General features: G+C 36.2%; 2 protein-coding genes across 3 annotated transcripts; one reads left to right on the forward strand and one right to left on the reverse strand.

Annotated features, from left to right (window-relative positions):
• The first annotated feature begins 2,650 nt into the window (after positions 1–2,650).
• On the forward strand, positions 2,651–5,736 carry LOC113498585. Its single transcript, XM_026878649.1, has 2 exons — positions 2,651–4,385; positions 4,797–5,736. Exons 1-2 carry the CDS (start codon positions 4,358–4,360, stop codon positions 5,375–5,377), a joined length of 609 nt encoding a protein of 202 aa, XP_026734450.1. The 5' UTR covers positions 2,651–4,357; the 3' UTR covers positions 5,378–5,736.
• Positions 5,737–5,804: 68 nt separating this feature from the next.
• Positions 5,805–15,986, reverse strand: LOC113498586 (mediator of RNA polymerase II transcription subunit 1). Of its 2 annotated transcripts, none has more exons than XM_026878652.1 (13): positions 15,488–15,986; positions 13,939–14,072; positions 12,973–13,096; positions 12,756–12,872; positions 12,371–12,509; positions 12,020–12,266; positions 11,574–11,700; positions 11,062–11,184; positions 10,520–10,700; positions 10,067–10,301; positions 9,535–9,725; positions 8,742–9,147; positions 5,805–8,607 (listed from the first exon to the last, which is right to left on the reverse strand). In XM_026878652.1, the coding sequence occupies exons 1-13, from the start codon at positions 15,644–15,646 to the stop codon at positions 6,003–6,005; spliced, it is 4,788 nt and encodes a 1,595-aa protein (XP_026734453.1). In that variant the 5' UTR covers positions 15,647–15,986; the 3' UTR covers positions 5,805–6,002. The 2 variants fall into 2 exon arrangements, with proteins under 2 accessions (XP_026734453.1, XP_026734451.1); XM_026878650.1 differs by having other exon boundaries at positions 12,714–12,872.
• Between the last annotated feature and the right edge of the window lie 7,218 nt (positions 15,987–23,204).

Genomic DNA, 23,204 nt, shown 5'->3' on the forward strand with positions numbered 1-23,204 from the left:
GCTATATAGCCTCTACATTTAAGTAACTGCTGACATTAAGGAAACCTTTGATACCGGGGATAGCTTAGGTATTTATCATTAGTTAGACATAAAGGTAACGAAGAATACAAATTAAAATGCTTTTTGCAACTACAACAAAATGTAGTTTCAAGTTGTATATTGAAACTTTGAATGTCTCTCTTGAATGGTTATCAAAGCTACATAATACTACTTACCTACTAAAGGCGCGTAGCGTATATAATAATATGCTATAATACGGATGTGTGTTACTCTTTCAAATAATTTAGTACACAGTTTAACTTGGATTAACACATAGTTTAGGTTTTATCCGGATTTCTGTGTTAATTATTTTCAATTTCACACGTCACGTCACGTCACGTCACACGTCACGTCACGTCACGACACGTCTTGATGTAATAATGATTATGTTTGTGGCAGATTGACGACTCAACAAAAGGCGTAGAGTGGAATCTCTCTTTCATCCAAGAATAATAAAAACAAAAAAATGGTTCACTAAAAAACTGGCCTGATACACGATTCAACAAAGAGCGTTCGAGTTATTGTACTTGTGGAGGTCTTTGCACTACAATAAAACGCCCTGAATAAAATCATTAGCATTAAAGGATAATACATTTAATAAAAAAGGTGCTATTAGGACGGTAATTCACATTAAATAATAAAAAATCGAAAAGCCCTCGCTTTTAAATGTCACTCCATTAAAATTTTATCAAAATCGGTCCAGCCTTTTTTATAGTAGTGAATAACATTGTCATCGGGTTTGAAGCTACTCTGAAAATTTCAGCCTGCTAAAAATTACTTTACTACGTAAAACTAAGTTCTACAATTTTACTATTTATACTTAGTAAAAAATAAAGTAATATTAAATTAGCCGTTTTTGTCAAAGTTCTCCTGTGACAGTAGGTAATTGTACCAAATTATTGTGCAATTTTTCATTTGATGGGTGAATCATCATTGTGACGAAATTTTGTCATGCGCTTTATAAAGATAAGGATAAGGGTTAAATGAGCGTAACTTGAATGCCTTCAAATTTTCTCTTAATTTTTTTAATTCTTTCATATTACTACTACGTGACATGTTGTAGCTTCGATCCCTGCGTAGGAAAAAATATGTTCGGTATTTTCATTTACACCGCAATAATCCGAATGAATGGAAATTGGATTGAATTTGAGACTATTCGTATTCTTTTTAGCAGTTCTTTTAATTGAAAAATTGGAAATTCATTGTATTGAAGGTGGATTTCCGATTACTGTGTTGGCAGAATAGAAAATTCGTAGGAAAATATAAAGAGCGGAGTAGGAGCTTAGTGCTTATGTATTTATTACTTAAGTTGCGTATAGATGAAGAAAACGCACGGTAACCGAGTGGTTGAGTTCACTACGCCAAATCCGCTGAGTGCGACTTGTCGCGGGTTCGATCCTCACGTAGGACAAGCATTTGTTAGATCCTCAAATGCTTGTCTTGAGTCTGGTTGTGTTTGTGCATGTGATTTGAATGTTTTTAAAACCCTCGCCTCGTAATGAATAAATTACTTACAGCGGGAGTCTTTAAAAAAAATCCTGACTTAAAATATTTAATAGACAAGTATTCGCAGAATTGACTAAACTTGCCGACTTGAAACCTACTTTTTGGATAAACATAAATTTAAAATAAAAGAGCATTTATTTAGGTACCTACCTAAGGACAAGGCCTAGAGTGTTAAGGTCGAATCATTTTCCTTCCTTTTTAAAGTGCAAAAAAATCGGACAAAACGTTTAAGCAAATGGAGTAAACGACCTCATTTTAATGTTAGTTTTCGCTTATCACAGTGTAGTTAGCCATTTATCCTCACATATAGTTGGCGGGTTTGTAAAGATTACAAGCTTACAAGGCCTACCATCTTGTCCGTAGATAAACTACAAAATATCGGACTGAGATTGTCCCACCGTACCTACTAGTCACCATAGTAAAAGACTAACTTTTTAATAAAATTGACCTAAAGACGTTTTAAAGTGATTTTTTGGATCTTCGCTACGAATTTTAATTTAAATCAAATCAGCTATTACCTGGTCGCCTTTGTCCTCATTTTTCGTCCTTTTCATTTCGATACGTTCATTATACGTCTTATATTTTCTATAATGAAGGTGAAGTGATGGACCTTTGGGGGATTTCTTTCGGATGGGAATTTGTCAAATAACTCCTCACGCTTTGGGTCGAGCGGAAGGGAGTGTCAGTTTTACTTACTAAAACCCAGATGGCGGCGGTAACACTTTCGCACAATCCTGTTGGTAGGTTGGTCTACGTCTACGCCTGACGTCTTTCATGCCACGTACAATTTAGTTCAATGAGTCTGTTACATTTACAACGGGTGCTCAAATTACAATACCAAAGTTAGCATCGCATAGCTCTGAATGATACACATTAAGCTTTATTTTCCTGTTGTTCTCTTTCCATACACGGGTTAACGTCATGAGAAGAGACCCGGTCCTTTTTAAAGGCGTGCACGGGGGCGTCCATTGAGTCGCTACTCACAAACAGCTCACCACAAGCTGCCCTGCGGCTGTATGCTCCTACATATACCTTCAGACACATTTTTTATTTATATCAAGGTTTGAAAAAGCATACTAATGTACCCTCTGGTCATGCGTTATTCCCATGGAGAGAGAGAACGACTAGCCCCGAGGGGTTTTTCCTGTTGTTTATTATTAGGCATTTTAATATGTCATAATACTATATTTAAATGCTTGCGCAATATTTTTGCTAGAATTGTACAAATTACCTACTATTATAATTATGTTTGTATGCAGTGAGTACCTACTTAGTTGCCTACTAAGTGTAAACATCTCAAAGTTTCAGATCAACAACTTTAATTGAAAGTTTATTAAAATAGGTCTATTCATTAAGTCCTATGCACACGGGCCGAAGACGCATGCTTACGTACTAGTATTAGATAAACAAACGAGATAAATTCACGCGTGCGTCGCCGCGTTTAACTTACGCCGTGTGTACAGGCCTTTAGCATGTTGTTTGTGTTTTAAAATTGTTGATACTGCGTCATGACCTAATGAATCATGGCCACCTTGACAATGACTGATATGTAAACCAATGTTCAAATTCATAGTGTTACATCAGTTTCATTATTTTATTTTAAAAGAGACATGAATGCAGATTGCCTTGCGTGCCTAATATTTAACTCCCATGTCCAGATCTATTAAGTTCCCAGCGAACATACGATTTTTATTATGAATAATTATTAGCTTGACTATACAAAAAAAAAACAATCTTCCCTTTAATTAAAGGGTACGACTTGAGATCGTTTGCCACAGAATCTAATACCTACAATCAGTTGGTATTTAACTATTTTGTTGCAGTGTTGACAGCTACGTCATTGTGTTACGCAGTAGCGTTACCGACGGGAAGTTCACGGTGTTGGCCTGTTAAATGAATACCTACGTAATGATTACTGGATCCACACCTATTGATACCAGTAACCACTCCCATATGACGTTAAACGTGTTTACGGTTTTAAATTACTACTTAAGTATGTACCTACATTAATTGAAATTGAATGAATTATTCAGATATTTACATAATATTTTTCGATTCTTACTTTTCTGTTATTAAATTCGCAATGACAACAATACTTAAATCATTGTTGAATTATAAAACTGTGTCAAGCGCTGATAACCCATTGTGATGGGTGTTTGTAATATGACAAATTCTGGCCGGCTTTCTTATTTGTTTACACTGAATATGTGAATGTATTAAAATAAACATGTTACGTTAACGTGGGGGGAAAGAAGTGAATCATTGACTACGCAGGTTGTATATCCGTAACGATAATGTAGGTCTTACTGTTGGGTACCAGCCTATGAATGTGAGTCGAGGACGCGATAATTGGAAGCGGCCAAATGATCCGTTACATTTCCTAAAATAACGCCATAGGGTAAACAGATGCACCAGATGTGTGTCATCCGATGTTAATTACCGTCCCTATAAAACATGAACACGCGCTCAGCATTGGATATAGAGGGATTAGCCATCACTGCAACAGTCAGCCTCCGAATTTACCTGACACGACAAGTTTAACTGGCATCAAGATGTTCAGTTGCAGGATCTTTTTAATTCTATTATTCACTGTTACTTTAATTATCGTCACTGATTCAAAGTCTTTGGAAGGTCCAAAGGATATTCGAAATGAGATAACCGCGGCTGCTGCAGGTGCTGATGAAATGATGGAAACAGCGGAAGCTCAAAATCCATTTTTACCACGATTCGCCATGAAGGCACTGAGAAAGCGCAACGAACTAAGAGCTCAGAGAAGAAAGAACCCAGAGGAAACTAGAGTGCATAGGCCGCTATGGAAACCATGTCGTCAAAGATATTAGGTAAGTGGTCTAACTTTTAAATTAATTGTCTATAATTGAGGTTGATATTCATAAGTCTAAAGAAGTGAGGTGAGGTGTGGTTTTACTTGCCGCAGCGTAAAAGTTAATTACATTTATGAATAGGTTTTTCCAGCTGAAAAAAGTTTACTGATCATTACCCACTTCAAGTGCTAATCCGTTGGAGTCATGCTTTCTTGGAAATTTAAATAGGAACAATCTTGTTTAGATTTTGGGTATTTTTAGGAATTCCGAAAGTTTGTCTCATAATATTTTATTGACAAACGTTATTAGTGCCTCACCATACACCTTTCTTTGACCTGGATTTTCTATAATATAAGTCTTCGTTACTAACATTATTTCTCATTTGAACTTGTTTAGTAGACATTCTAAAATACAAAATATTGTTTCAGAAAAAAATGAAGGCGTCTGTAATTTTATCTCTAATATTAGGCATAAGTTGTGTTACTGCAAAATCCGTTCTACAAGATATAATTACGGGGGAAAATGAAAAATCTTTACCGGAAAATAAGGACATTAAGCCAGAAGAAAATACAACCCAAACTGGACTACTTGAAAGTGAAGTGGAAACGAATGAAGAGTTTATGCCCATAATTGGCACTGGTAATAACATAAAAAGCTATGGCGATGGTGAAATTGACTTACTTATTGAAGAAGAATTAACGCCGTTAGACGAAGACACCTTAGACTCCCAGAACGCAATCAAAACTGACGATGAAGACTATCTATCTGGCGACAGATATGTTGACAACATCCTAGGTGACAGGATTAAAGATGAAATTATGGAGACCGCCGCAGGATTCGCCCCAATTCCACTCGTGTTTAGGAAGAGACAAAGGATGCCCCCGAGGCGACGGTTTACTATCCGAAGACAATATCAAAGGTACCCCTTCTCGCCGTACAGGAGATATCAAAACTTTTACCCCTACTACTCATATTATCGCCCAAGCTCTCTTAGATTCTATAGATATTAATTTTGATACATTATGTGTAACTTATTGTAATTTATTTATATTATTTATTAAATAAAAATACGAAAATACTGATCGATTTTCAATTTATTTCTACAAAATCTATAAGCACAAATGCCTTACCAACAAGATTAATTCAGTATCATTTTAGACATTAATTTAATTATTTACAATAACTGTAATCTGGTTATTTACTTAAATTAGGAAACAAATATTGTACACTAAATTGTATTATATTCATGGCCATTGTTTTAAGTGTTATTTTCGTTAACAACAATAGATGGAATCGTAAATCATCTTTTTACATCAATATGTAAAGTATGACACAAATATGATATTGAAATATATTTAATCACAAACTTCTTACTTATTAAATTAATATCTGAGGTCATTAATTATAATAAAAACTCATTTTAAATTAGAAACTAGTTTTACAATAAAATACAAATAGAGAGAAAGTTTAAGAATAATTTACTTGATAAATAATTATTGATGAAAAAATTACACAAGAAGTCGTATAATAACTTGGTTCGTTGAATATATAATTTGTAGGCTGTTATAGAATTGTCGCTCTAACAGCAGCCATCGACGCGGGCACGGCGAGGCCCCGGTGTGAGTCTGGTTGTATTTATTTTCCCGGGCCAACGAGCGCTTCGTCCATAAGTTCATCGTCGGTGATGCAGGGCGAGTTAGAGTGTGGTGAGGGCGCTACTAGCGGCGATGGCGCGGGGCTTTTGGCCAGCTGCAGCGCGAGCGCGGGCGAGGACGGATACACGGGCCGCACGGCCACCATGCCCGACACTTTGCTGCCCGACGACGATGAAAAATCCAGTAACATCTCAGCCGCTTCCTGCGGCGTTGTGGCCCCACTGCGCGCCACAGACCCGCTCGCCGGAGGCTTCATACAAGAGTCGGCGCCTTTTCTGTCTTCAGAGCTGCCTTTTGGAGCGGCAAATCCCTTTGCCATTTCAGTTTTAAAGTCCAGGGGCAAGATTGGGTATGATGCTGGGTAACCATCTTTTAAGTCATCCTTATTTCGTTGTGGGCTTTCCCCTTTCGATATACTGTCGGCCATTGCTTTGGAAAATTCTAAGGGCCTATCAGACTGTTCATTTTTAACAGGAGGGATTGTTTTGGGACTCATGCTGCCCATATTTAGTAATGGTTTAGGCACGTTTAAAGGGTATGCTGACTTTTGTAGGGAATCGCCCGGTCTGGCACTTGGATTATCAAAGTGTTGAAACTGGTATTTGCTTTGCTCCAGAGACCGAGCAAAATCATTGACCAAAGATCGATTGTCGTATTGAGCCGCAGGACTGTTTTTATCAGGGGTGTTTTGATTTTTTAGCTTGGGAATTTGAAACTTGCTAGTATCCAGAGGTTTGATTAGGCCTTCTACAAGAAAGTTTGCATCCTTGGATGTCTTGAACCTGTCACCGTCTACTTCGTCTCTAGACCCGCTAGGACTAGAGTGACGTTCTGATTTAGAAGAAAAAATGGACTTCTCTGAATTACTCATTAGTTTAGTTCTGGCTTTTTCTCGTTCCCTATCTCTCATTATTTTAGCTAGGTCCGTGCTGCTGCTTTTAGGAGACCCAGAACTAGATTTAGAAGCTGATTTGGATAAATTGATACCTGTACTACTTGTGCTTGATGATTTAGAATAAGGCACTTTCGGCATATTTGGATTACTAGAGCCGGACGAATCGGAAGGGCTCATATTTGCTTTAGGGGGTGTCGAACCTGACGTAGCATTGCTTGACTTGGAAGATTGCATAACTTGAGTTTTTTTAGAAGCAGGTCCACTTATGACGCCTGGTTTTAAACCGGTGTGGGTTTTGGGAGAGCCCTGGCTCGGTGGAGTGAGCTGTGGCGACGATTGTTTCGAGCTTGAGCTACTATAATTCAGTTTGGAACTACTGCTCGAAGAGTCTTTTGTTCTGGTCTTATTAATTGTTATCTTCATGCCGTCGGAGCTCGGCTTGACCATATATTCTTGATTTTTGCTATCGTTAAGTTTTCCACTGCTGCCGGTCATACTTTGTTTTGGATCTGAAAACTTAGCATTACTGGAAGAGCTACTAGATTTCGAACTTATTTCGGAATCTGTGCCGCAGTGCTGGGCAGACTTTAGTTTATCTATCACAGCGCTAAGAGAACCTTTTCTGTTACGAGCTTGACTGGGAGCATTCGACTTGTTTACTTCTATATTCGGAGGGGATATTAATGGCTCAGTAACGGGACTATCACAAGAAATGGGAGTAATTTCTAACTGTTTAAGTTTGATTGGGTTTTTTAACTTCGGACTACTCCTATCGGAACTAGAAAAAGACAAGCTGGAATGTTTCTTTTCTTTATCTCTAGAAGTCATTGAGCTAGAACCATAGCTATCTTTCGATATCTTTTTTGTAAGATCGTACCCTGTCGTTCCCGATTTACCTGAGGGGGATCCGCTAGTTGCTGATTTGAGTGCTGACATGCTAGGCTTTCCCGACCCCGAAGAACTATGCTTAGGGGACGAGATGCTGTGGTTTTTTGGACTCGAGTAACCAGGTAAATGTTTAGGACTATTTTGAACTGGTGAATGCCTTGGGCTACTGTGGTGACTAGATGTCCCCGACGGCTTACCCATACCTTTTACAGTGCTAGGACTCGGTGATTTGGTAATTGATACCGACCTACCATGTGTTGGACTTGGGCTAAATTTCCTAATAAGCGAGTTTGGGGAAGTTGAGCGTAAAGGGGACCCATCAGTGGGCTTAATACTGACTGAAACTGGTTTGGTGAGGGGATCTTGTTTGGGTGGGACTTTTTCAGGGGGGCCCATTGAATCGTCTCTCCTTCGCTTTTTTTTCTTCTCCTTGCTGCGCTCTTCCCCCGACTTGCTTGACTTCTTCTCAGACCTGATTCTGTCATCTAAGCTCTTCATTTGGGTTGACGTAATCGGAGTTATTGTAATGGAGCTGGGTAAAGCAGCGGGTGCAGCTGAAGTAATGGGTATTATTTCAATACCCGGCCGCCTGTCCAGGCATAGCATCGAAGTAATACTTGAGCCGGTACCTGCATTCGGAGGGTTCGCTGTACTACCTATTGGAGTAATGCTTACCGATGACGGCATATAAGCCTTCCCTTCGGTTAGGTCCAATAGGAGGGACGAGCTCCTGCCCGTTCGTAATTCTGAATCTTTATTTTTAAGTTTTTGCCTTTTGTGATCAGACTTCTGAAAAGAATTCCTGTAACAAGGCAAAAAGAAAGGTTACAGTATATTCGTTCAAAGTAGAGCAAAATTAATTGAGAGTTATCATTGTACTCTAAGGCCGGTAGGTAAATTCTCTATTTGTAGTTGATATCTATAAAAATGACTTACCGGATAATATCGTCGACGTCTCCATCGTTCGAGTTGTCCATATCGGACGACGTCCTGTTGTCGTTGGTTCCGAGCGCGTCCGTCGCGTCCATAGCCGACAGCTCCATGTCCGAGGCGAACTCGTTTTGTGACACCGACGACTCCCGCCCTTCGATATCATCGTTCGTAGAATTACTATTAACAGTATTCTCATCCTCGTTAACATATTCATCGGAATTTTCACTCTCGCTATCAGTGTCCATCATTTCCGTGATACCCTGCTTGCCTTTTTTCTGACTCGAAGACCAAACATCGTCAGATTTTCTTTTTTTAGATTTTCGCTCTTCTTGTTGCGGTTTTACTTCGCTCGCGTTTGGATCTTGGCACATGACTGATAGATGATGTTGTTGCTCAGAAAGATATGCCCCTGTACGGATGATACAACATATGACATTTATTAAGATTTTTTGAATGAAGATTTAAGAAGAAATTATATAATAATATTCCACAACTTTCACACAACGCCATCTAGTCTCAAACTAAGCAGAGCTTGTATTGAGTACTAGACAACTGATAAACATACTTTTATATTTCTAAATACACACATAATATAGATAAATTACACTCAGACACAGAACAAATGATCATGCTCATCACATAAACATTTATCCTGGGTGGGAATCGAACCCACCACCTCCAGTATAGCATTCAGGATCACTAACCAATAGACCAACAAGTCCGTCAAAATACAGGGGATAAGAGATATAAATACAGAAATGAAATAGCATTTCAGATCTTGAGTAGCTGATCTTACCGCCTTGGTGCGGATGGTTGACGCTGGAGGGGAACATAGGCCGCGAGTGCATGGAGCCCGGCTCTTGCTTCACATGGTCACCACCCGGGTCGAGCCCTCCGAGGCCACAGCTAAAATTTGGCTCCAGAGCTGAGTAACCGCCATTTAATTGTTTGCTGGCTGCTTCGCGTTCCCATATCTTGATGAGTGCCCTGCATTTGAAAATATTGTCATAACATTTGCCGGTAATATCCAATTTAATCTACAAGTTAAGTGCAAGGAGTTTTTGTTTTTTTCGGTATTAAGATTTTCTTCGACATTATTTACTTAAAAGAAGGTCTCTGTGTAAGATTGACTGTAAAGTTGGATTTTTGAAGAATTAACATTTTTTGAACTTGGTAAATCTTCTTTGACATGTTCCAGTCTTGTAAAAGTAAGGTCTTTTACCGATTAAAACCAAGGGAGAGCTTCTAACATTTTCTGAGGAACAGTTCAGACCGGCTTTAGAACAGCTATGACTAAGATATTTTGTTATACATGTAATATGTATGACCTCAGCGTGATGGGTATGGAGTGCGTCTTCTGCAGCACGCGCGTGATGTACTCGTCGACGTGTTCGCTGGCGGGCGCGGCCAGCGTGCACAGCGCGGCGCGCGGCGCGGCCGGCTCGCCCAGCTCCAGCTCCACCGTGGCCATGCTCTCGTCGCCCGGGTGCTCCAGCGAGATCGAGATGTGTTGCCATGACAACGCGCTCACCTCGAACATCAGCACGCTCTCCAGCTCCACGACTACACAAGTACCACACATATTTAATTAGCATACGCTAAAAACGGTTCAAGGTTCATAGTGATACTAAATATAAGTTATTCATTTTTGATGTCACTTTGAATTAATAAGTTTCAGAACAAGTTAAAAGAAAACATTGAACCCTTGATTAAGTTGATACGAGTATTAGTTTTCACATACCCTAAAATGAACAGTCGAAAAATATAAATAAAAAACTGACATTGCTTAGACTGCATGCGAACACAGCTAGCTATAAGCGTGTTGAAGAGCGCCTGTTGTCGCAGACAGGCGAGCAGCGGCGCCACGTGCGACGGGTGCGAGAAGGGAATGCTGGTGACCAGGCAGCCCTCCAGCCCGCGAGTCTCGCACGGGAAGTAGCACTGCGTCTGCTCTGGTAGGTACTGCATCAAACAATACACAGCGTGTTAGGAAACCACCCTGTATTACTTTCCAAACGTAACTTGTGTAGGTAATTGCTTTTGTTGCTGACTGTACAAAGTATTTTGGAAAAGCCTAACCTGTTCTGAGCATGGCTTTTTCTAGAACGCCGTACAATTTCTCAGAAAGAAAATTGAGCTGACTTATCGGCTGATTATACTTTTATGGGGTAGTTTTATCTCCATATAGACTAATTCTGGAAGAACATCTTAGGATCTTGTCACAATCACAATATCTTTTAAACATTAATTCAGCAACATGCAATAGATATGTAATGTAATGTTTGCCACCTACATACATGATATCACAAACTGAATAACTCACCACAAACAGTCCTTTGCTGAGGTTCAATTCTATTACTTTGCCAGGGGTTAATTTATTATAAGCTTGTTGAGCAACTAATCCCAACATAGGCTTAGCGTTCGCCCAGTCACCCGCTACTTCCACCTGAAAAGATCAAGACTATAATAGCGACAGAAGCTAGACCTTAAATGGAAAGAGAATGTTCTTCTTGCCTAGTGTTCCTTCTTGAAAGACTAATATTCATTAGGGCTATTCCTAGTTCATTTGCATACTATGTTGTTTATATTTAAAAGATCCATACAATGATATATATGGCACACTGTATGGGATTTGTATCTCAAGCAATACAAATATTATAAGTTTATATAATAATTGGATATTCAAAGGTTCTAAAATTAAGACAGTTTGTTTTGTAATGTAACTTGGAAGTTATTTTAGGGCAGTCAACTACGTAAATATGTAAATATTATTTTGAATAGCGGGATTATTACAATACTGATTAGGATCTATGTGGTTCAGGAAATTGTACATACATCGGTAGTGGCTTGTATGAGTTTCGCAAGACCGGCGCACAGCGGTGTGGGTTGTGATAGCTTTAGCGTAAAGCAGGCTGGCAGCATTGCACTGTTTTGAGGTACCAGTTGAGCATACACAGGATTTCTGTTTAGACAAAAAAATACATTATAGTCATGTGAGTCATATCTTTTAATTTTTGAGCTATACATATAGAGCTTAGCTCACGTGGCTGTATATCTCACAATATTGAATCTTTATAGTCAAACTGTGAGTGACATGGTAAAACTATGCAGTTTGCAGGAAGAAAGACGCTTTGCTTTTCATGCACACACATATTGTAAGATATATCCTAAAGTGTCTCGCTAGCCGATTCTAATACAGAACATGTCTGATCTCCGAGGTGAACAATACCACATAAATGTAATATTTGGGCCGAAAGTGCACATTTTGTTTCAAGACTTACCCCTTCCCAGGCCGTTGTCCACCAGTTATAATAGGCGATAATTGCAGCTTATTAGGCGTAGAACCTTCTAGAAGTACGGTTGCTGAATGACCGATTGGTGTGTAAGAAGGGGTAACCAGTGAAGCAAGACCGCTAGACGCTGATGGCTTGCCTAATGTTAGCAGTTCTACTGTCAGTGGCTGTAGTCCTTTGTCTTTATCCAAGAGTTCGTATGGTGATACGAAGTATGTGAGTCGCATTGCGTGGCCTGAAATGAGTTAATGTGTATTTAGTTGGTGTGGACTCTACTACAGATTTTTTTTTTGCTTGCCTTTCTTTTTTTAATAATCAGAAGACTAAAAGAGTACTGACCTCCTCTCCGCTTCTGTAAGAACCCAATAGGACTTTTGTGGACTTGTGCCCACGGATCTTTAATGAAGCTTTGTAGTTGCCTCATAGTACACAAGTCCTCTTCTAAGCTCTGCAAAGCACTGAATGCTTTGCATTTAATCTGTAAGATAATTTGAATATAAAAACATCTTGTAAAGACTAATTAAGTTACGTATGTAATAAACTGCCAACAGGGTGTCTAAGGTCAGCACTGCCAAGGCAATGTTGGATTTAGAAAAAAAGTAAAAAAATAAGTAACCAAAAAATAACAAAAAAAAAAAGAATTAGGGAACAACATTGCCCAGGCAGTGCTCACTCTACACACCCTGCGGACGTCACCGATAACAGGAATTGATGGAGTGGATACTTTTTTTTCAGCATTAAGTTGATACACAGCGGTCAAGCCTTCGAGCTGAGCTGTAAAGTCGGCAAAGTCCCCGCGAGATATACAAGCCACCAGCTCCTCACAACTCTGTTGCTCAATCTGTTAAACAGGTAATAAACATATTAAATAATAAGTATTTAATGAAGAATAAAGGAAATAAAACCGATACCTTCTCCCATAAATTTTTATTTGTACTCACTTTTCCTTCATGGTGAATTTTAACATCTTTTACAGACCCAGATGATTCAACTAAAATTTCTAAATAAAACATATCCGATGATATGAATAGGTTTACTCCTGATGTGCCCACTACGAATTTCAGTCTGAAATAAATAAAATACTGCTCTTTTAAAGTTTGAAAACAACCTGTTACAGTAATTAAGTTTATATAATACATAATCAGCTAGAACTTTCAACATAAATTAAGCTTGAAAATAATAATAAAATAGCTTCAAGGAACTACAGATCTAGACATTTAAAGATACCTTCATTCAAACCAGACTCACCCTGTATACATATTTTTAATTTAACTAAATATTTCACAAAGTTTTGAAATATAAAAAGGAAATCAATTGAATTCATTGCTTGTTCTGCATGCTCAAATTTTTGAGGTTTAAGGAGATAGATAGAAGCACATTTTAACAATACCAAAAATAATTACAATCTATTTCTAAAATTTGGATTCCTTGGATGTTTTTCAACAAAACATATAAATATTATGCTATTATTATAAGCAATCGATTTCCAAAGATTTTTGTTATAATTCAATATTATGCTATGAAGTTCCAGGTTGACTGTAATTCATAAGAATAACACACAAGATGTCTTCATTAATATAATAGACAGAAATGTAATTACAATATATTTATATCAGTAAACAAAGAATGTGGGTTTTACCTTTGGTGATATAAATATTGTAACTAAAGTAAGTAAAAATAAAAATAAAATGACATTTCGCCTTTAGTATGATTAACTACTTTCTGTTACAATTTTAGGAATAAGATATAAGTTTCCTAATTTTTTTGGTAGAAGTGTTTATTAGTCAATGGCCACCGGGTTTGACTTCAAACAGCGCTGTCTAGAGCTTCTTAACATTAATTGTTATATAATATTCAATGTAAATAAGTTCAGAGTTACCAACATAACATAAATAAAGCATACAAACCCCAGTTGTCGGGACAAGCACTCCAGCCTTTCAATCAGACTCTGTAGGGAACTAACTTTAATACAGTGCTGTAAACTGTCAAGGCACTTCTGTAATATCATTCGATCAGCACTATCTATACCCCATCTTTTGTCCTGGAAAAGCGAAAAATGGTGTTTTATAAAATTAAATATAATGTTACTATATGGTATTTCCTTAAAATAGATAACACATAATATTATGAATTTTTTGTTTCAAAAGCTTTCTATCTGTGTAGTCTATCCATTTTTTAATGAAATTTATTGGAGCTCATGGAGAAATTATGGTGGTGTGGTGTTATTATGTAAATATTCTGCTGATACTGTCATTTCAACAAGTTCTACTCTTATAAACTATTGAGATTTAATTACTTTTTTTTGATAATATTGAAATGCCATTTATAGTTGAATATTCTATGGAATTATATTTTAAAGAGTTCTTTTTGTTTATGAACAAGGAAAGCTATTGAGTATCTGGTGTAGTTATTGTAGATTTTTAAAGGAGGAAGTAGTAGGACTAAGAAGATAAAAGAGAGAAAGCAATATTGGAATCCTTTCTGTGTTGTATAAATTTGTTGGCACAGGTGGATGTATACATTTTTGAATAGGGTTATGTACCTGCACATGTTATTAGCACATTATTTTTTCTACTTCTGGCTAGTTTTTAATAGTCAATGATTGGAATAAGTTATTAATCAATTCATTTCATTCCTAATCATAAAATTGGTAACATGTTATGTGTTTGTATATAAAAAGTAAATGTAAGTAGTAATAATTACATTTTATGTATCTGTACTCCTAAAATGTACTACAAACAAAAATAAAAAATCTGTGTTTGCGAATTTCCAAAACTATTCAAGATATTAAAAATTCACAACAGATCGATCGATTTTTATTTCCTTGGCATAATAGTATTTTAGTTACACCATGGCAGTATACTGTTATTAATTATAAAATATCATCTGTTAGGATGTTGCAGGTATAAAGTATTAATTAATGAGGAGCTTCATGCAATATGAACTTTTCAGCAGCATGCAGGACTGTGCCTCGGCCTGATTTTAGTTAGGGCAGAGGGCTTGTTGTGCATACATATTAGAAGGATATGATTTCATTGAAGCAAAACATTATTAGGTATTGGTTTCTTGACATAATTTGAATAGTAAATAATGGCTGTATTCAAATTGAATATTAGTCACGGGTCATGATTTGCAGAAAGTACTTTTTAGAAAATCATACTTGAATCTATGCAAATTTGGTTTAACACACATAGGTGGAGAATAATAAATTCTGCTTGTAATTAAAAGCTTAGTGGAATAGCAGTTGACTGTTGTTTATAAGAATATTTGTTTTATAATCTTTTTTTTACCAACTCCAAACCTGTTATAAGACTTTTAATCAAAGAATTTTCTATCAAATTGTTGTTCTTCTAATTTTCAAGTTGTTTGGAAAACACTCAAAACACTGCATATGAAATTCCTGATTACTGATGTGATTTACATAATAATTATATTGTTATTAAAAAAGTTACAAACCAGCAAAGCTAGCCGCACGCCTTTAGACGTCTCTGTTAAGTTTTTGAACTGTGATGTTTTGGACCTCAGCTTTTCCATAAGAATCTCCTTTTGGAGTTCTTTGGATTTGTCTATTAAACCATTAGCAGAAGCCATGACTACTGGATTACTTTCCGTCATTTTTGCACTTTTTTGCAGCACTTACAACAATATACACAAAATAATGATAACACAAGATCAGTCACTGAACATCTGATAGATGAGAAAAATAGCTTATTTTCTTATTTAGCATGAAATTAATAAACACTTTATTTTAATCGTTTTTAACTATTATTGGTTTAAATAATATTTATAAAATTATGGAGCAGCAACCTATATTATTTCAATAAAAATAATTTTATCGTTCACAGAACAAGCTGTCATTTTCACGCGATGCCATTTGCTATAACCCTACTAAATTCAACCAATGAGGTATTAGAAACTTGGCATGAGTTTCAGAATGCAGTGTCGCTACTGGAGTTCTATTTGCCGTCGGTTAGACAGAGATGACCAAATGTTTAATGTTGCTTTTATAAGCTTCGAAAATAAGTTGGTTTACACTGTTAAATGCCAATGCCAACTTTGTTTGCGTTCGGAAATAGTTGAAAGGAAGGTTTACACATTATTTACACGCTACTATTGCCATCTAGTATCAAAACCTTTCGCTATTAAGTTCATGTTTTGACCAGGAGATGTCTTTTCTGTTAGGAAAAAACATATTAACTTCATTTTTCTATAGGGCATTAGTGTGTTTTTACTGCTTTCAGGACACATTTTTAAGGTTTTTTTTGCCAGCGATTCATTCTGTATTCTTTGTTGTAAAAATATCGACGAGAAACAAAGAATTAGAATGACTCTTACATTGTGCAGGCATTGCGAAAAATTGTTTTGGGCACTTACGTATTTTATTTAGGGAGTTAAAGTAGTGTAGAATTAATGTCGGTCACCTACTTTCTTCTTCAGCTTCTTTTCCTAAATTTGCAACTCATCTGTGCCTTAAATTTATATACTTTGTTATTTAAAAAAAATATTTTAATCTTACTAACGTCTTAAAATATTAAGTGCAGCCTGAATAGCTTTTTTGACATCCAAAACAAATATTTTCAAAATTAGTCCAGATGTTGCGGGTGAAGAAGTAAAAAACGTAAACAAATATGAAGCTTATATGTCGGTGTATTAACCTATTGTGCTATATGTATGTACGAGTCCCACATCTGGAGTCAGGCTTTATGACGTCATATGTCAGGTTCCGTGCTTCATCTAAGCATAGCTACTCTACTCTAGTCCTTAGACCCACCTTAAACTATATAGAGGTAGCTAATTAGGTACCTAAGAGTACACAATACAGGCACCGTATTGTTGACATCGCCAACGAAAACTGAAAGTGGTTAAATTTCGACAATTAATTATAACAGGTAAATAGGGGGAGCTCTGAGTTGAAATTATTCTGAGTGATTACATGAACTTGTAGGGTTCGTTGCCTATAATCAATTTAACTGTTAGTTTAGTTCGCCGGCTGTTCAATTATTTAGGAAGTGTCACACATGTGTTCAAGTTTCTTGACCTTCAAGGGAATATTTTCCTTTTGCGTTCTTGTTATACTGTGGGGTGCACAGTAAACTTTTTTAATAATGTTGTTTGATGCTGAATGTCTATTACTGCTATATTGGCTGGCTTTATTGGTCAATTTGATTGTTTATTGTACACCGCCTGCAATATGGCCATTTCAAAATCAATTGATGATGTTTATTCGATGCTTTTATTCGTCATTCATTTTACGGTTTCTTAAGTTTAATATTATTTCACTTTGATTGACTTACGTACGTTTGTGTAAACACATGATCATAAAACTAAATGGCCTTTTGTACGTAATAGCCTAACCTAGCTAGCTAACCTAGTACTTACCTTTTGCCTATTGATCTATATCTATATATCTATACTAATCTATATATACTTATACTTACTAATATATAAAGCTGAAGAGTTTGTTTGTTTGAACGCGTTAATCTCAGGAACTACTGGTTCGAATTGAAAAATTATGTGTTGAATAGATCATTTATCAAGGACGGCTATAGGCTACCTATATAACATCACGCTGCGAATAATAGGAGCGGAGATACAATCTAAAATGTGGAAAAAATGGGAAAATTATTCATCTTTGATGGCTTCCATTGCGTGAGCTGCGAAAACGGTTCAAGATCTTCTAACCACTTGGACGAAGTCGCATTTCATATAAATCGCCGTTCGAAATAATTTCAAAGAAAAATAAAAGTTATATTGGATCATCGCATCTTTTATCGCTATACTAATTCTATTTTCCGATGCAAATTATTAAAGCCTGCCTTGCATTAGCCTTAAATTCCTTGAACGTAGAGCCACATCCTGTCGATACATAATCAAGTTATCACTGAGTTGATATCAAGCAAACTTTACTCAGTATGCGACCGTAGAATTAACTTAGCGCGTGTATTGGAAACCATGTCTTCATGTAGTTTATATTAAAGTAAACCGAGTTTACTCCGATTCAATTACTTAATCTGTAAAGTGCTAATATTTACGAAATTCTTAATAATGCCTTATAATTTATTTTATGAAAAATTGTACATATTCTGATGTGCTAGACCAGTCTTTCCCAAAGTGGGCGATAACGCCCCCTTGTGGGCGCTGCAGGTCTCATGCGGGGCGGTAAGAGACCCAGAAAGAAAATGGGGACGTTGTGATTGTATGTTACCAACTGCGGTCAGGTTTCAAGTTGCGGGTTATAATAAAAGTTTCGTTTAGAATTCTCCGTTAATATGCATATTATATAGGTCCCAATAATTAATTAACTTAACTTCAAGTTATAGTGGTTTTTAAACAGGTGAAAAAATGGGGGCGCTAAAAAAATATTTATTCACAAAATAAGTTTGGGAACCACTGTGCTAGACTTAACGCTCCTGTAATGTGGGAAAGAGTAAAGTAGTTTGTCCATAATTCTGGAATCCTAATCGCTCCGAAATCGCTCTGTCAAAGATCGATATATTTTTTAAATGACATGTTATTGGCATAATAAAGTTACGCATGTCATATGATATATATGTTTTTCTTCAGCCATTGCTGTCCCACTGCAGGGCAAAGGCCTCTCTTAGATTTTTCCATATGGTATGTAAAAGAAAAAAATAATGAAATAAGTTTGCCACTCCTTTTTTATTTAAAAATTTAGAACGGTAACGAATATGTTCTCTTTGCCATTTCCTGATAAAATAACCATGTAAATTGCAGTATTACGACGTACAGGGATAACAACTTGATTGGCATTTTGTCCCTTGAATTTGAAAACATTATTCGTATATCCCTCTCACGTATACTAAACTTAAAGGATCGGAGTTTCCCTGCCATGAGTGAGTCGAAACCTAATAAATAAAATTAAGGGTGTTTGCGACTCTAAGGAATACTTTAACATAATAAATTCGCGTCTTATTCGGTTGTTTGTTGCCGTGTCCATATTTTATTGACACGTGAATATTTAAAACTGACTGTAAGTGTGTATTTACTTACGTTTATCCCTTACTTATTGACTGTTTAAAAGAAAAAGTTTGGTATTATTTGAATGACAAAAACAAAAATAAAAAACACATCTTTATTGGTTTTAAAACACATTCTTATGGTAACATTCAAGATTCGATCGCTAAGGAATGAGTATTTGAATAAAAATACAGTTTAAAGTGGACTTGTTCGATTGAATTCGTTGGGTTGGAAAAAAATGACGTTTTAGCCCGTGGGTTTATAGCATGTTCTATTCGCATCTCCGCACTTGTCCGGAACAACAAGTTACAAGTGGTTGAATCCTTTCAAGCAGAAATATAGACACTAGAAAAGGCACGGCTCTGATGCAAAGCTCATTTAAATGCTGCTCTTTAAATACTTACCAGCTTTCACTTGCAATTGTTTTTCTTTGGAAATAAATAGTCGATGTCGCTCGCAAAGATGACGATCACTCTTCGTTTTTTGGCATTCAGAGTTACATTAAAATAAAGAAACTCCCGGATGCATTCTTGAACGCATGGAAACGTTGCACTTCTTTTATTTAAAAGTATAACAAAATGTTACTAACTACTTATTATTTGTCAAGTCTATTCTTTCACATCTTGTTATTTTACATCTCTGTACATTGCTACAGTCGCAACAAGGTAACAAGCATTGCCTGCAGTTGACGCATTAAAAAATGCATTTTTTTTTGTTTTGTCTTCGTGTGGAACATTTCTGTATGTCACTGTACGTGTCCGAGATAGCGTGAACGTACGTCACACTGACCAGGTGAAGATAGATTACTACGTGATGAAATTTCCGTGCATTTTTCATCTGTAAAATGTCAAATTTTCACATCGAAACGTATGTGGATTTTCCGTTGGCAACATTTGAGACGTGACATTGAATAATGCTTTTTTCTGGCTCTTCACGGCTGTGTTAACAAAAATCCAATTGAAAAGTGTTTTTTTTTTATTATAGAACTAAAGACAATTCGAAGTTTAAACAAAAGAGGAAGGATTGAGGGCTATCGCTATATCCGCACACTTTGATTTGTGTTTATCTAATTTTAGCTCTTCTGCCACTGCGTCGAGTTACCTATAACCCTGAACGCTTTAATTTTCTTGTAACAAAATGTAAACTTTGTAAAGAAAATTAATTAAAATTTTGTACAAAGGTAAACCTTTTGAAATGTACAATACTTACCTTTCCAATCCAATACACTTGAACGTGACGAAAACCTTGATTGAATAATTTTTAATTTAGGACCTTGAACAAGGAATAGCTGAAAAATATGTGGAAAACTACCTTAAAATTATCGTAAACTTGAGGAATGATCTGAAGCTCTGTTTTTTCTATTATATTGACAATACTAGGCTGAAAAAATAGCTTAGAAAAGAGTTCGATGAGGTGAAGGCAGAGCGTGTTAGCCAGGGCCCAGGGAAGTCCAGTGTTCGTTCTCCTAGATAGCAACACAATGGTCAATTTAAACGTGTCTAAGAGAAAGCCCTATCATTTTTTATGTACCTACTATGCATGTTTAACATGGAAAGATGCATACATCATTAAAAATACTAGCTGTTGCACGCTACTTCGTCCGTGTGGTCATTATTTTTAAGGATTTTTCTAAATCGGGTTTACTGGATTAGAGTGCATACATCTTCTCCCTATTGTTGAACATATATGTATTTCATTATTGCTCTGCTCCAATTAATGCGTGATCGTATACATCGTTTAGCCTTTCTCAATAAATGGCTTATCAAACACTGAAAGATTTTTTCAAATCGGACCAATAGTTCCAGTATTTACGCGTACAAACAAACAAACTCTTCAGCTTTGTAATATAAGAACAAATAAAACCACAAGTCACAAGACAACGACACGAAGAGTGACTTAGTTGTCTTTGCATTTGTCTAATGAGTTGCAAAATGTAGGTCAATGCTCCTCCAGTTAGTCTCCCTTGTGCTTTAATATGTAATGTGGACACTGGTAAGTAAGTTGTACGACTACTCAAAACTTACTAAGAACTTGGAATCCCTTGCTGTATTACGTACAAGTTTATTCTGCAGTTGGATGCGGGATCCTTGGAATACCAAGAATTAGGACACTTGTCTTCATATGTCGAGGTACTTGCAAAGCTTTTAGTTCCTGGCTTTATCTGTAAATTAAATTATGAAATGAGTAGAGTATTTACAAAAATAATATTATTATAAAAAATATATCAAGATATAAACAAAAGATAATGTGATGTAGTCATTTAAAATCGCGTGTGACGTCACTTACCAGTAAAATTTTTACTAGCAAGTTATGTTTTTAGCCCTAATGTCATTTATTTTCATTATCTTAATGTTCTCTAATTTTGAATGACTTGATAGAAAAAAAAATGCGACAAATTATGCTATAAAATCTGTGTGATGGTCTAAAACGAGTTATATTATTAGATTTAGTCAAATACCCGATTAGAATCAAAGCTATTATAATGTTCTAGAAAAAGTTTGTAGCAATTTCAATTGCTTGATGAACTGAATAAATTTTGACAAACATACTGAAGTCGTGATTCACCTAATTAGTCTGTGTCATGATATGTATAGACAGGCAAAAACTTAATACATTTAACAATACGGCTCTGGTATAGTCCTGGAATATAAACAAACCATAAGTTGCATCTGGCCGGAGTTCATAAATCCACATTTTTTTTGTTGACTTTGAACGTCATTTGTTGCTTGAACTTTGAATAGCGAAAACAATCTTAATACTTTCCACAATAAGGTTGTCGAGTATCGACCCACAATATGAATCTTCATATAGGGATTTACTTGAATATACATATAAATAACTGGTACACAGAAGGATGTACGGTAGTTCATACAGGCATAAAGAAGACAAAACGATCACCCTTCTGATCGTAGGCGTAGCGACTGATGCTTAATATAATGTTATTTTTTTAAAGAGGAGTATTATTAGTTTGATCCCTGTATATGTGTTTTAAAGTCTTAATATGTGCCTATGTTTCTTTCTATGTTTCGTTATAGCGGCAACAGAAAAACACCATGTAAAAATACAACGATCTAGCTATGACGCTTACTGAAATACGGTCTGATAATAGACCAACGGACAAAGGTACCGAAAGAGGAACTTTTGAAATCAGGTTCCATTTTTAACCTTTACGTACGGAACCCTACTTAATTAAATGAGTATACTTACTATTTGGCTTGTATGAATTCAGAAACATATCTTTATACTCAAGAAAAGTTAATTACAAACATCTACGCTAGCGAAAAACTTGTGAGAATTCGACCGTACAAAGTCAGATGTCTAAAATTACTTTTCTTCTTGTACAACGCAATTGGTCTTAATATTAATAAAAACAAGTGTGTATATTACTGTTGAGACTCTATTTCATACATTTTATTCGTATCTCAAATCACTGTCTGGGTCAACTTGGCACCAGCCTCAAGGTTACCTTAAGACTGACCACCTAATAAAGTCATAATATTGCAATTGTGGAAACGTGATGTGGCACCCCAGCATACAATGTGCTGTCACTATTACACAGCTGTTATAACTACAATCTACAATAACATGGTTGTAAGCGATAATAACTAGGTACAATTGATACAGATAAGATAACAATCTCTAATCACGCAATTATTTGCCAAATAATTAATTCAGTAATCCTACAAGATCCTTCATTGCACAAGATGATTATCTCAATATTCGAAATCGTTTAATTACGATAGCATTAAGTTCTCTAAAATACAAGATTCCTCACGATTTGATAGAGATGATCATTTTGCATTTGCGGAAACGAGACAGCGTACTACACTTCGTACAGCGGCGTCTCTTTTTCACACCTGCACCATTATTACTTTGAAACATGTTGGTAGGCCCCAAGGTGCTAACATAAACATTTTCTTGTGAGCTGTAATTAAAACCACACTAAGATCTCTCCGTTATAAAGCTGCCTGTTGAACGCGGTAACAAGAGCCTCATTAAAAGTATAATTACGCTTATAATTGAGGGATCGTGAACATTCATGGCGGTTTGATTGTGTTTAGTTTTTTTTTGGGGTTCTTCTTCTAGCGTGTCGATCAGTGTCGATATCTTATTAGAACATCAGTAACAGTTTTGTTTTTTTATTTTTTATTGCTTTAATGTGAGCATTGCCAAAAAATTATTGGAACAGTGATAG

This window comes from Trichoplusia ni, chromosome 11, assembly GCF_003590095.1.
Source record: "Trichoplusia ni isolate ovarian cell line Hi5 chromosome 11, tn1, whole genome shotgun sequence".
Classification (NCBI taxonomy): Eukaryota; Metazoa; Arthropoda; class Insecta; order Lepidoptera; family Noctuidae; genus Trichoplusia; species Trichoplusia ni.

Coding starts and splice junctions, on each gene's coding strand:
- LOC113498585 (XM_026878649.1), top strand. CDS start 4,358: ATGGAAACCATGTCGTCAAAGATATTAG. Junction 4,386..4,796: donor CATGTCGTCAAAGATATTAG/GTAAGTGGTCTA, acceptor TATTGTTTCAGA/AAAAAATGAAGGCGTCTGTA.
- LOC113498586 (XM_026878650.1), bottom strand. CDS start 15,646: ATGACGGAAAGTAATCCAGTAGTCATGGCTTCTGCTAATGGTTTAATA. Junction 12,510..12,713: donor TTATCGGTGACGTCCGCAGG/GTGTGTAGAGTG, acceptor ATTATCTTACAG/ATTAAATGCAAAGCATTCAG. Junction 9,148..9,534: donor CAACCATCCGCACCAAGGCG/GTAAGATCAGCT, acceptor TCATCCGTACAG/GGGCATATCTTTCTGAGCAA.